At 47.2% G+C, this 12,743-nt stretch overlaps 1 protein-coding gene across 2 annotated transcripts in view; it reads left to right on the top strand.

Annotated features, from left to right (window-relative positions):
* The window catches only part of TRIO (trio Rho guanine nucleotide exchange factor), a 4,621,980-nt gene that overhangs the window by 3,105,607 nt on the left and 1,503,630 nt on the right, over nucleotides 1-12,743 (top strand). For both annotated transcript variants that reach the window (XM_085606120.1, XM_085606121.1), the window contains exon 38: nucleotides 7,453-7,601. In XM_085606120.1, coding sequence (XP_085462246.1) covers nucleotides 7,453-7,601 — 149 coding nt within the window. The remainder of the gene's footprint in view (nucleotides 1-7,452; nucleotides 7,602-12,743) is intronic.

Genomic DNA, 12,743 nt, shown 5'->3' with positions numbered 1-12,743 from the left:
TGCAATTTGAAGGCTGCAGATACTTCTTCCAGAGAGAACAATATGAGTATCATACTCAGACAGACATGCTTGGCTGTGGGTGTATGGTTTCCATCCTGAGGTCCAAAATCACATCATTAATGTCCTCTTTGATGGTGAACACCTGTTTGTACCCCATGTTGACAGGATGATGGAAAAGGGCAAGACAGATTCAAATTTTGCAATGGTCATGGATGTGTTCTAAACACAAAAGTAAACAGCAATTAAGAGGCGGTGTCTGAGCTGCAACCACACTGCAGAGTCCTGGCTGCCATCAGCAGCAGCCATTGTTGAAGGAACTGGGCCAGAAAACCATGACCAAGCGAGGTTTCTGAGGTAAATGTAGTGGTAGCCGCAGAAAGAGTGCCCCTACTTGCAAAAAGTGACTTATCCACCACTCCCCCCAACACCCCTTCAAACAGCATCCCTCAGGGGAAGATTCAGGTTATTCCTTCAAAAGCTGGGAGGAAATAACCCCCGACAAGTGGGGTTTGTCCATTGTATAACAAGACACCAAGACTACTGCTTGGACTTTAACACCACACCTCCAATCATCCCACCTCGATGCCACATCATCATTCAGGGACATAAATGACTGACAAAATGCGGTGTGAGCACTTCTCAGTGTGTTGTAGAGCCTGTTCCTCTGCATCAGAATGGTTAAACAGTTTAATGCCTATATGGCCTCAACCCAAAGGAGGCTGCAGCGTATCCTGAACCCCAGGCCACTAAACCACCACGTACTGTCAGAGTACTTCAACATGATGTTTTCCTGTGGCTCTGCACAGATTGTTGCATGGCAGCACTTGATCTCAAGGGCCCTTACTTCCTCATCCATTTGGAGCATCACCACTACCTCAGGTTTTGTGGTAAGTAGACCACACTACCAGTTCAGTGCTCTGCATTTCAAAGTCACAACAGTCCCAAGGGTCTTGACCAAATGTCTAGCAGTGGTCGCAGCACATCTTTACCGCAGCACCATTTATTTCTTTATGTATATGGACAAATGGCTGATAAAGAGCAGCAGATACCAGAAATGTTTAGTATGCACTTAAACAGCACTGTCACTAGTGCACAACTTACGCTTCACAGTCCGTGTCAAAGAAACCTTCTGTGTCCACAACAAATCCAACCCTTCTTGGGAGTGTTATTGATTTGAGTTACCAGCAAAGCCTATCCAAACCATGAGTGAGTGATGGCATTTCAGAAACTTTCAAGTCAAGACATTAAAAACAACAACAACAAAAAATTGTTGGTGATTATGGATTTGTGTAACGCAATAGTTGTGCATACTCGTTTGCACATGAATCCTATCCAGGCAGTGGTCATAAGCGGCATGTCAGTGTGAAGATCTAGCGTTGGTAAAACCCAGAGTTCATCACAACACAAACTGGTAGAATCTAAGAAGCTGTTATTGGGCGGATTCTTTTTAGATCCTCAGCCACAGGTAACCATTACCACAAATGGCTCCCTTGTAGGATAGTGGGTGCATTTAACCAACCTGACAATGGACAAAATAGCAATTTACTGCAATTGACAACAATCTATTTGGCACTGAAATACTCTGCAGCAAAATAGTTTGGTGAAAACAGACATGACTGCAATATCCTGCATTGAGAAACAGGAAAGCACTTGTCGATATTGGCACAATCCATATGGCACTGAACCAACTGTCAACTAATTTGCTAAAAGCTGAACATCCGTCGGAAATGGCTATTAACACTGCAGACCTGCTAAGCAGCATGCATCAACAGGTTCATGAGTAGGGGATGAGTCTCCAAGTACTTCAAGGCTCTTCAGCAAGTGGTCAATCTATTTGTCACCCCAGTGTGAGGATATGGAGTATATTATATGATGTGGCTGTGCGAATTAACCATATAGTACACTTACCAATCTCTTTAGGACCAGTAGGTTTTGTTTCTTAAACCCTCTAGCTCAACTCTTGGTAACCGTGGCTCTGAGCAGCAAAGTTTACACACAGGAAAAAGTGTAAAGCATTTAAACAACATCAAAACAAGTAAATAGCAAATAACACAAGACACACAAGATATCGGTAAGAAAATAGGATCTGCTTTCATGGTCACCCCCACTTTTTGCCTGGTGTCAGTGTGTTTTTTTACTTAGTCTGCTAGGATCCTACCAATCAGGATCCCAGCATCTGTGCTTTCGTCCCTAAATTGGCATGGTAAGTACTTTGGTACCTCCACCTTGGCTAATTAGTGTGCCCTTATAAGTCCCTTATATGGTACTGAGGTATCCAAGTCATAGGTACACCAGAGGTCCCCCATGGGCTGCAGCATGTGTTATGCCACCCATGGGAGTCCACTTAATCTGTGACTACAGGCCTGCCATTGCAGACTGTGTGAGTTGGTGATTGCACCTCTCACAACATATATGTTTCCTTATATCTGAGGTCACTACACTCAAAACATGTGTCACCCCTATGGCAGACTCTTCAGTCCTAAGGGCAGGGTGCTTGGTTACAAGTGTGAGGATGCTCCTGCACGAGCAGGACAGCCCTACCATCCTCAGAGTAGATTTTCCAGACTTTGCAAGTGCAGTCAGCTATTTTAAGACATATAGTGGACATCAGTCATTAAGAGATGTCTAACTATATAATGACTGCACTGAACCTGGTCATGTTTGGTATCAAATATGTTGGAATCATACCGAGCACCGATTCCGGTGCTGGAAGTATTATCCCATGCATGGGAGGCTCCTTAGGAGACCCCCCTGTAGTCCCGGCAACAGCCTTTCAGGGACTGCCAGCAAGCTAGTGCTGCTGCCGACCACAGATATGATTATGCCCTCCTGCTGCTGAGCTGAGCTCGAGCCGGGGTAGGGGTAGGCAGAACAATAGGTTGTCTGTCACAGGGAGGTGGGACCACCTACCAACCTGGATTTAGTATACTGGACTGGAGATGCTTGCCAGTGCCACCAGACTACTTTGAAGTGCACATTTGGTGACCTCCTTGCATACTCCCAGTTTCAGCCAGTTCAGAAACCCTTGGTTCCAGCTCTAGCGCGAAACTGGACAAAGGACAGGGGAGTATCCTCCCCTCTGTCCAGCCCCTCCTCCGGGTGGGATCCCAGAGTCGTCCCCACCCTTTCCTTAAGGTATTTAAGGGATCCCCTGTGGATGGGTCCATAGATTCATCATACGTCCAAATTCAACCTTGAAACTACGTCACTCTTCAATGGTCTGGACACTTGGACTTCATTGGACTTTGACTGGAAATGAGACTGCACCAATGAAGCCTCCTCCTGCTCCTAGTCTCTCTGTTCTGCAAGTCTTCTGTGTTGTCTGTGTCTGTGCTTGTGAGAAGCAGGCGTGTGATATATGATGCACACTTATGTAAGTGGGCACCCTGCACCAATCCAGACAACCCTTATTGTGATTTTAGTGGTCTTAAATAACCTTAGAAAGCTCTCTAAGTGGTAGCTGTGGAGAGCAGCCTTCAGGCTTAGTCCAGAAGGAGTTTAAAGCAGCTTGTTTCCCCCGAAAATATTCTTATAGGTGTAGATTAAGCAAAAAAGAACCACACAGTGCATTTATGAAAAGAAGTATTTATTATAAGACACTCACTAACACATACAGATATCTCCTAGCCAGAGATATACACAATGCACACAATACTTTTCAATAGAAACAGGTAAGTAACATGTATACACAGTGGTCACCAGCGGAAGAACAAACCATATACTAAAATAGTGGTATGCGAACCACGGCTTGAGTCAAGACTATACCCAGAAGACGTAGAAGTGCCGAGGACCCCAGGAACCACCCAAGGTAAGTAACCAGGAGCCCCACGGACGCCGTGTGCAGAGTGGGAAAACAACAGCTGGATTACTACAAATCAATTGGTAAGTCGGGGATTGCAATTTTAAAGAAGGACCCTTCCCGGTGGACCCTGAAGAAACCCTGTAGAAGACAGAAGGTTGGAGAGCCACTCCGGTGGAACCCAAAGGTGGATTCAAGATGTGAAGAACATGCAAGCAGAGTTTAATTAATCATAAATGTACAAACATCTGTGTTCAGACTCTGTGGTTCCTTGCTGTCAAATGCCAAAATATACTTCGATTCTAGAATCCTCAATTTTTTTCTCTCGGTCCCCAACTCTCTCTTCCACCTTGACTCCATCAATTACATTGTACATCCAACCTTTTTCATCCCCATTGTGTGCCTCATGGTAATTTCTAGCTACAGCTTAGCCTGTGTCAATATTCTTTATTGCCCTGAGATGTTTCAATATTATTCTTTGCACTTGAAGAGTGGTGCTACCTATGTAAACTTTGTCACATTCACATCTCAGAATGTAAACTACATATTCACTTTTCCATGTAAAATGCCCTTTGATTTTGTGTACCCTCTTGTTTATCAGTACCTCCCTTTGATTCTCTCCATTCTTTTCATGGTTTACACTTACTGCATCGAAAGAAACCATCTTGGGATTTGAGCCAGCTAGTGTTGTCTATTCTTACATCACTATATACTAGATTGTCTCTAATTGAGGGAGCCCTCCTAAAGGTAACAAGTGTTTTTTTAGGTACATCTTGCCCTTTAACTGGGTCACTTCTTTAGAGGTGCCAATGTTTCTGTAGCGCATTCCTAACAGTCTCCTGAGCAGTGTTGTATGTTGTAATGAAGCAATGCTCAATTTCCTTCTCAGATCTTAATTTACTTTTGAGGATGAGACTATCTCTCTGTACTCTTTTTATACTCTCTTCTACAATAGAGAGGGTGTTGCGACTGTAACCTCATTTCTTAAATCATTCTTTAATTTCTTCTTTTACTTATTTGTAACTCTCTTCTGTGCTGCATATCTTTCTTGCTCTTTAAATATTCTCCATACGAGATCCCCCTAATCTGTGTTCTAGAATGAAAGCTCCAGGCATGCAATATGCTGTTTCCTGCTCTAGGTTTACTAGATAAGGTTGTGACCAGTCTATTCTCACTAACTTGTAACTTAACATCCAGAAACGCTGCATTGGTGGTGCTGATTTGACTAGTAAACTTGAGATTCAGTATATTCACATTAATCCACGTCAAAAAAATGTCTGCACCTTTGACATCCCCTCCTCAAAAGACAAAAATATCATCTATAAAACTGAGCCACAGTACTATATTGCTATTCCATTTCTCTAAAGGGTCGTTGTTCCCCCCCCCCCCCACCCCATGTGTAAATTGGCAAATCTAGGGGCAAAACAAGTACCAATCCATATACCTTGTTGTTTATATATGTCGTGGTTAAAGTAAAAAATGTGTCTTAGAGACCAGCTCATCGTTTCAGTTAACATAATGTTATGCTTGTAAAACCTTATGTGCCTTTCTTTCAGAAAACGCTCACTTGCTCATGTTTTATACTCGTGTACAGGAATTGTACATCGAGCGTCATTAATAGCATATCTTCTTCCTATTGTATGTCCTGAATGTGTCTTAGAAAATCTGCGGTGTCCTTTATATGGGAGGGGAGCTCTTTTACAAATGGCCTTAAAAAAGTATCTATATACTTGGAAATGTTCTCAAAAAGGCTGTGTTGGGCAGCAATGATGGGCCTGCCTGGGGGTTTATTAGCATCTTTGTGTATTTTGGGTATCAGATAGAACACTGGGAGTTTGGGCTCTTTGACTTTAAGGAAACTATATTCCTCACTCCTAATGAGACCTTCGCTTCGCCATTTAACTAGAAGAGCATCAAAACCATATTCTACTTCCTTAAAGTGTGTTATGTTCACCTTTTTGTATCAAGCACGGTCTCTCAAATGAATGTAAGTTTCTGCCATATATGCTTATTTGGACCATATAACTATGTTACCCCCCTTATCCAAACTTCTCTTCACTACGTCTTTGTTGTTAAATATTTTGTCTATGGTTTCTTTGAGGCTGGAGTTGGTTTCACTTTAACATCTCTCAGTTGTATGATTTTCATAGTTACTCTCTCAGCAAATTTGTCTAAATTATCATTCATAGTAGAAGGTAAGGTTTTGAATCTAGGTTTCAGCGAAGAACCACCCTCTTCAGATATCTATATTCCTTCTTTCCAATTTCTCAGCTACAACATCTTGTACATTCGTATTATAAGCTTCTCCTTTTAATTCCCATAGCTCTTGCATGACATCTATATCACCCAGTACTAGCTCAATTTTACTAGTGTCCAGATCTATAACTGTCGGGCGTTTGGAGGTATTCATTTTATGTAATTTGGCCATCTTTAATTGTCTAACAAGTTTAAAGAGATATACTCTTCTTCCAACATAATCACAATTGTAAGGTTCGCAGTATGACAGTCCCAAAGTGAAAAAATCTCTCTCTCTCTCTCTCTCTCTCTCTCTCTCTCTCTCTCTCTCTCTCTCTCTCTCTCTTTCTCTCTCTCTTTCTTTCTTTCTTTCTTTCTTTTCCAAAAGAAAGATGAGCACTCTCACGGTTTCAGGATTCATGCATTTTATTCCAAGACCAGACGCCTTTCGGCGGTTGCCTTTTTTGATGCCTGACAGATACAAGATGTGTTTCCTGCAGACTCTTTTATGTGGTGTTCAATCATCGTGTCAGTTCCGGCCTAGAGAGAGGACTGGAGGGTTAGTGATTGACTGTGCTTTTCTAGGTGCCATTATTATTATTATCTTGCGTGTATTATCAAAGTTTTTTTAATGTGCCTATGCCCTGAATGGGCATAGGCATAGCCTTCAATCTACTGATCCACACATTAGTTCATATTATTAGTCTCCTTTGCCCCTCGCCCAAACTGCAAGGCAGCTTCTAATCAGCAAATAGCTACCCACAGGGATTGGTCCAATTACCTTTCCCAGAGATTTGGATAATCTCCTAATTTTATCAACGCTGACCCCCATGCCTCCATGCACTCTTCCGGCGGTTCTGGCAGTGACTTTATACATAACAGCTCCAAGCTCCACCAAGCTCTTGTAGAAGTCTTCCTGGGTGGGTGCTACCACATGAGAGGGTGGAACTCTCATAATATTTACGCTCCGACTTCATGAATCCTGAAACCCCAGTGAGTGTTCATCTTTCTTTTGCAAGTCGGAGCGTATGTATTATGAGAGTTCCACCCTCTCATGTGGTAGCACCCACCCAGGAAGAGTTATACAAGTGCTTGGTGAAACTTGGAGATGTTAGATATATATATATATATCTACTGAGCTTAGATAAACTTGTCAGGAAGTGCATGAATTTAAAAAGAAGAAAATCTAAAATTACTTATCATTAGATGAGAAATCGATCTCTGTTTAAATGCTGTTTCTACACCTATGTGAGGTATGTAAATGGTTTTGATGTGATTAATTATATCTTTGATTTTGCTATCTAACCCGTGTTATCCAAGTCAATCTCTGAAGTCATTACCAATAGCTTTGTTAGTGTGACCAAGTTTTGAATATGTTGTCTAACTTTTAAGTCCTCTGTTAAAATACCATTTTGTAGGCCTTAGAGGATCGACCAAGTACGCTTCTTGTCGACCACGATGACAGCAGTAGCCCATCATTCAACCCTTCGGACACATCCCTGTTGTCCTCCTCTTCACCCATTGATGAAATGGAAGAAAGAAGGTCCAGTTGCATTAAGAGACGACTGTAAGCAAGCCATAGTTTTCTTGCTAACTGTAATTTGTGTTTTTCTCCCTTGGCTGAACCTTGCATTTTGTAATTGTTAAGCGGTTAATCTTAGGTTTCCATGCACAATATAAAAAGTTAGCATCTGATGAAGACATCTCGTTACAGATTCTCTACCTTTGAATTTCCCAGGTGTCAAACTGGATCCGGAATATTTTTCTTCCATACCCCTGCATGCCAGTAGGTGGCAACGGTTGGCTCAGCATGACGCCGGTGGCATTGTCCATGCCATAGTGATGGCCGCGTCACCTATATAGCCACCACCTCGGCACGCAGACGTAAATTTTCTTTCCGCGCCATCCAGTGAAGATCAGTCAAGAGAGCTACCCTCGGTCACTTTTTGACAGGCTTTTTTTCAACGTTTTGTCGATCCCTTTGTTGATGTGCATGTTTTCCTCATGTCAAAGAAGACTTCCGGCTTCAATTCCTGTGGCATCTGTGACTGCCCCTTGTCTGTGACGGACCAGCACCTGTTTTGTCTTTGGTGTCCGGAGCACGACCACGACTCAAAGTCATGCACAGACTGCTGGGCCATGGCTCCGAAAGCTTTGAGGGAGAGGGCCCTGAAGCAGCGTGCGGCCTGGCACTCGGCACTGTGCCGTTTCCCACAGGGGTCTTGTTCTTGGTCCAGGTCGAGTGGAAGATCCGGGCACTGCTCCAGGAGTCCTAAGTCTTCAACCTCCCACTTGGAAGTTAACTAGTTGATTAGGTAAGCACAAGAAACATTAAAAGGCAAAGCGTGCTTCGACTTCTACCCATCTGTCAACCGACATGACGGAGGAGTCTTTGTGCTCTAGGCCTCATTTCTGGGAACATACGTCTGGGTCGGGTCTGCCGTAGTGACTTCCGCCCAGCTCAAGAAATGTTATGATTCCATGTGCCTCATATTTGGGCGTCCTGACCTGGTATGCGCACCTTTGGGCCCGGCAGGGTCAGAGGGGGCTCCATCGGTTTACACACTGGTGGCTCTGGCCCCGGAGCAGATGACTCCCCCCCCCCCCCCCCCCCCCCCAATGATCCAGTGATGGATCCAAACTGACGCAAGTCGTACCACTGCGGCCTTCATTGGTGCCAAGCCCTGTGCTGAGACTCCTAACGCCCCTGGTGGAGCCTGCCCCATTCTCATCCCAGATGACCCGGATCGATGCCTACCGCTGCCGATTCTGGTGCCGACAGAACCCTTAGGTTGTAGGTTGCTTCCTCTGCCTTATTCTGAAGGGCTAGATATGGTGGAAGATTAAGAGGAGGCCGCTGGATCCTTTACAAGATCAACCTTATGAAATGAACTGGTATAAGGATTTGATTAGAGCCAGCGAACTGGATACCTCTCCAGATTCTGGCCTGCTTTCTCACCTTACTGTGGTCACGGAGGAGACAGTGTCATAAGCTATGGTGGTGTGAAGGGCAGCTGAGGTCCTGGGCCTTCAGCTCCCTTCCGTGGCAGTCAAGATGAACATCCAAGCCTCTACCTCCCAAGGCACATTCTCTTCCTCACCCCCGGATAGCAAATCCAAGAGGCTGGATTGTTGGGGCAAGGAATGTTTTCCTTCCACCAACCTTGCTTTGTAGTTGGTGATCACCACATTCTTATTGGGCCCGTTACTCCCACATCTTGTGGGAAGCAGTTGTGCAAGTTCTGCCACAGGTCCTGCAGGAGGCCCAGGCCATCCTCTTCCATCAGTATCAGGCAGGAGAGATGGGACAAAGATCGCCATTCGTTGTGGTTTCAACACGACCAACTTGCTAGACAGAGCCATTTTATCGAGGGTGACAGTTCAATTCCACGCCTGGTTGTGGACTTCTGGCTTTTCAGGGGATGGCCAGGCCTCTCATGGACATGCCTTTTAATGGCACCCGTCTGTTCCAAGACTAAGCATACCTGGTGCTGGAGTGATTTAAGGACTCACGGGTAGCCGCTTGACACTGACTTGGCCTGGAGGAGAGGAGAACAGCTGTGTGGCCTCAACTTTGCCACACCGCTGGGGAACTGCATTTCCCGTTGTCCACTGCTCTCTCACCGTGCACTTAAGAGCATCACTGCATCGCGCCCCGTGTAGTCACCTGACAGTTACCTGGCCTGGAGGAGAGAAGCTGTGTTGCCTCAACTTTGGACAAGGCTGGGGAACTGCATTTCCCATCGTCCACTGCTCTCCCACCGCACACTTGAGCACATCACCACATTGTGGTGCGAGACGCGTGCGGGAACGCGCCTGGGCTTGGTCCGGGCTCTGCCCCAGCCAAGGGCAGACTCGCCCATGCCGCCACCCCCCTAACATCGACCACCATGTACCCTTCACCAGCGAAATGGTAAAGCGAAAGAAAGGCCATCGAATCAGGGGGTGAAGTCATCAACACATTAGACTCTTTTCTACTGAGGGCGCCGGATGTGCTGTCCAAAGAGATAGAGATAACGTAACAGCATCTTTTATTGGAAGAGATAAGAACTGCCCCAGATTTAAATGGGACAGGCTCCCCATTAACTTTGCTAACCCATAAAGCAACGCCTAGTACCATCCCTTCCCCTGATGTTGCCTTAGATAACCACAGTGGAGGCAGCCCACTGATTGAACTCAGTTAAGAGGAAAAGGGGAAGGGCGTAAAAGGCATCTACAGTAAAGACTGGGAAACCCTCAAAAAGTACTGATCAACCTGCTTACAAAGATAATTTCCATCATCTGGCCTGAGGTTTCCGCCACTGCTGGTTGACGGACTATGCCAGAAACTGGAACAAACTTTGTCCCTCCTTCTGCAACTGCTCCTCACCAGGTTGTCAAAAATTGAAGAGACGTTGACCTTGTTGTGTAACAGTTTGCCGAGTACTAGTGTAGGGAGGGAACGGGGAGGGTGGGTGTGTACGTGCCTGGATCTGATCAACAGGAACTTTTTACTGCCAGCATGACCCAATCTGCCGCCCACATCACTTTGTCCCAGGACCCTGTTCCATCACATTTAAGACCACTAGAACTATCCCCTGGCACCGCCCCTGATGCTAACCCCCCTACAGAGAAAGTCTATAACTCTATAGTGGTCTTGCAGCCATCAAAAACACGTCATACTCTAACTCTAGAGCAGTCTCAAGTAGGGGAGACACATAATGATATTGTTTCAGCTGCAAAAAGTGGCCCCTTGGGTACGTGGTATTGGTGATTTTGAAAGAAGACATGTAAATTATCAAGAGGAGCAACCATACAAAGAGCGAGATTAGACCTCCCTCCAGCATCGTGCCCATTTGTCATACTGCTAGCCAATACACCAGAATTAAGACTCGATCAAGAGGAATCCGCTGAGCAGCAAATGCATAAAGTTCTTCATTGGCTTTTCAAATTTTTGGGAAGCAGATTTAATTTATACCAACACCTTATTGGTTGGATCGAAAGTTATAGGAGGGGATTGCATTGTTGTGGATTTTGAGAATCAGTATTTAGTAGGTGATCTGCGGAGATTATTGCCATGCACTCCTTCGATTGATTCTGAGATTTGTGCCCTCTCGTTTGTTTTTTAAAAACCCACCAGGGTATATGCAACTGTATACCCCAAGATGAAATCTACTCATTACCCTCACCCTCCTGCGAACACACACCTCCCATATATAGGCTCATCTGAAAGAAACACGTTAGTTAGATACCTCACCTTAGAATATCCCCAGGCGTCAGGCTGGATCCGGAAAGATTTTTGTAGCACTACCCCTTGCCCGTCGCTAGGCGTCGTCTGCGGCTCCGCGTCTGTCGTCGGCGTCGTGCGCCGGAATGACGTCGTCGGAGTACTTACACGCCGCCCTCGCGCGCTGACGTCAGTTCTTCTTTTTTCCGCGCCAGTAAGCGCCGATCCGGGAAGAGCTTACCCCTAGTCATTTTTTGACTCTTTTTGGTCTCTCGACTCGACTCTGGTGCCGGTAGGATGCCTGGTTTTAAAGCCTGTGACGCCTGTCATCGCCTGATGTCGGTGACGGATCACCATCGCCGGTGCCTTTACTGCCTGGGGGCCGACTACGACGCGGAGTCGTGCCCCGACTGTCAGGCCTTAACATCGAAAGCTAGGCGGGAGCGGTCCCGTAAGCTTCTCGAGCTTCGGCACTCTGCTCCGCGCCGCTCTCGGTCCCGGTCCAGGAGGAGGTCCAAGGACCGATCGCGGAGCCACAGCCATCATCATCGCTCGTCGGGGTCTTCGGGTAAGTCGAAGCACTCCAAGAAGTCCAAGAGACGACATTGCTCTTAGGACTCCCCTCCCCGGTCGCGCGACTCGGCCGAGGGTCAGCGTGGTCGCACCCCCGCGGCTCTGTCGGAGCCGCGTCCGTCCCCATACCCGCCGGTCCCTGGGACTGACGCGACTCCGGCGGAAGTTAGTGCCTTCCTCTCGGCCATGAGGGGCCAGGCTCCGCCGTCGACGCCTGTAGGCGCGCCTTCGGGCCCCGCAGGTTCGACTGGGCGCCGTCGACGGCACCGGCCCCGACGCCGCAGGTCCCCGAGGGATCCAGGCCTGGATCTCGGTCGGCGCCGGTCGACCTCACGACGCCTCCTCCGCCGGCGCCGACACCGGTTCCACCTCCGACGCCGTCCCCGGACGTCGTGCCCCAGTTTAGCCCCGGTCCGGGCCCGACGCCGGCGCCGATTGGTGAACGCTTCATCTACTGCCCGGCTCCGATCGTTCCTCCTGTTTATCGGGAATCGGATGACGAGGGCGACTGGGAGGGGTATGATGACCCTATGGCCGCTCAGCCCCAACTTTCTCAGGACTGGGCAGAGGAATTGGGGGATGCCAGCGGTCTGGATACCTCCCCAGACGCTGGTTTCATCTCTCCTCCGACTGTGGCCTCGGAGGAGGGTGCAGCCTTCTCAGTGGTGCTGCGCAAGGCGGCCGAAGCCCTAGGGCTCGAGTTGCCTGCTGTGGCCGTGAGGACTAACGTCCTCACCTGCTCCACTGGCACTCCATCACGTCGGACAGGTGGGTGCTGCAAATCGTCCGAAGGGGCTACTCCCTCCCCTTCGAGACGACCCCTCCAGCCATGCCACCGCTGAACCACCGCATGTCGGGGGATCATTTGCATCTTCTACGAGAGGAAGTTTCGGCTCTCTTGGCCAAAGAGGCCGTCGAGCGCGTTCCTGG

This window comes from Triturus cristatus, chromosome 5_1, assembly GCF_964204655.1.
Source record: "Triturus cristatus chromosome 5_1, aTriCri1.1, whole genome shotgun sequence".
Taxonomy (NCBI): domain Eukaryota; kingdom Metazoa; phylum Chordata; class Amphibia; order Caudata; family Salamandridae; genus Triturus; species Triturus cristatus.
Note: the sequence above shows the minus strand (reverse complement) of the source record. Positions and strands in the feature narration are given on the sequence as shown.